The 1,880-nt window shown below is 38.3% G+C and overlaps 1 protein-coding gene across 4 annotated transcripts in view; it reads right to left on the reverse strand.

Annotated features, from left to right (window-relative positions):
- LOC115232888 (ankyrin repeat and KH domain-containing protein mask) overlaps positions 1 to 780 on the reverse strand; it is a 21,026-nt gene extending 20,246 nt beyond the window's left edge. For all 4 annotated transcript variants that reach the window (XM_029803040.1, XM_029803041.1, XM_029803038.1 and 1 more), the window contains exon 1: positions 320 to 780. In XM_029803040.1, coding sequence (XP_029658900.1) covers positions 320 to 502 — 183 coding nt within the window. In that variant the 5' untranslated portion in view covers positions 503 to 780. The remainder of the gene's footprint in view (positions 1 to 319) is intronic.
- Between the last annotated feature and the right edge of the window lie 1,100 nt (positions 781 to 1,880).

A 1,880-nucleotide genomic window follows, 5' to 3' on the forward strand; every position in this document is an offset into this window, starting at 1 on the left:
TATATATATATATATATACTATATCCTATAATTTTATGAGAAATACCACAGCATATAATTTTTTAAGGCTCCTTTTTAAAAATAATTTATGAAAAATTAATCTGATAATTCTACAATTAAACTTTATTTATCATACACATTATAGAAGAGATATTAAACGTGTATATCAAAAATTATGTATCGATACATATAACAATTGTCTCATGCACTCGAACAAAATATCTTTCAAAACATCGTTTCACACAATTCAATATCGAGATTGGCATAGGATTGGAATTTTTTTTTTTAAGAGAAAGAATATGATTGTTTTGATACAAACCTGAGCAAGTTCGTAGTAACCAGCTGAGCAAGCTAAGGAGAGTAAGCTTTCTCCTTCCTCAGTAGTTTCATGAACGCTTCGGCCCTCTGTTAACAATTTCCGAACGGTACCAACGTCTCCGTCGGTGCACGCCTCGACGAGAGAACGCTTTTCGTTCGGCGTACGTGGATTGTCACTACGCATACGTGTTAATGCGGCCGCAGCCTCGTCCAATGCACAAGAAACACTAGATGTTAAACGACGAAGCACCTCGTGGTCGGCTAAGTGCTTCCCATCACCCGATGACAATTTTCCGATACCAGCCGCCTCAAGGAGTGCCTCGAGACGCGCTTGAGTTTCAGGATCCACGGAACGCTCAGGATCCTCGGGAGTCAATAAAAATTTCGAGGATTCAGGATGATCTTCGTCCAATTCAACTTGATCAATCGCAAAACACTCCACCTAAAATCGAAATATCAGTAAAATACATATTAAACAATACATAGCAATGCAAGAAATAAAAGTTTGTTTTATATATATATATATATATATATATATATATAAAATAAGATATCGAGGTGTCTACTTGACTCTTGTAAAAAAAAAATTCTTCCTGGTCTTCCAGGTATTTTTATCCCCAAAATTCCCAGTAAAGAGAATATTTTGTTTAACGCAACTTTCTAAAATATTTTTATTGTATGCGTTTCTCGCTCATACCAAGGAAAAACACAGAGCCGCTCAAGTCTCAGGTGCTAGATTTGCAAATGTACTGAAAAAAAAAAAAACCAACCGTTTTCGTGAGATAAACATTTTTCACTTGCATAAAATTTTCATTTTTTTTCTCGCTATATTTTAAACACATTCGCAATAAAATTCCACGAGAATTCCTTAATTTTTAGAGGCACAAAAGAAATCCGTGAAAATTTCAGGTTTTCTATGTTTTTCCAAGGAGTGGACAAGTAAACACCCTCGTGTGATAGCACGAATATATAACCTTACGCATCACGCGTATAATGTGTATATGTGTTGGATCTATATACGTGTGTATGTGTAGCATATTTAAATATATTTGTATACGGCTTCCTGCGTGGCTACGCACGCGTTTCATATACGCCGGACGGACGTGTGCGATACGTTTGCACACGCGCGTGCTTATGCGGGGCATACTAGCTTTAACAGCGAGTATGTACTTTAAACCAGTGCTTCTATGCAACACAAATACATAGACACTCGCGCGTATTTATTATACACACATTTATTCTCTCCTTCCCTTCTCTTTCTCCATCATACTCATTCTCTCACTCACTCACTGTCTCATTTACTCGCTCTCTCCTTCCCCTCCCTTTCCGCTCCCCGCCCCCTTCCCACTCTCTCACTCTTTCTCTTTCTCTCGTGGAACATGCAGAGATGCCAAGAAGAATGGGAATGGCATTCGAATGCTGCATCTTGGCGGTCGCGTCCCGATGCTCTCTCGTAGACATCAGGATCAAGTTGTTGCGAGATACGTACGCTTATACTTTAGCAAAAAAAAAGGGGAAAAAAGAAGAACAAATTGCGAGAGAGGAGATAAAGAGAGGAAGAG

Source organism: Formica exsecta, unplaced genomic scaffold (assembly GCF_003651465.1).
Source record: "Formica exsecta isolate Colony F162 unplaced genomic scaffold, ASM365146v1 scaffold1505, whole genome shotgun sequence".
Classification (NCBI taxonomy): Eukaryota; Metazoa; Arthropoda; class Insecta; order Hymenoptera; family Formicidae; genus Formica; species Formica exsecta.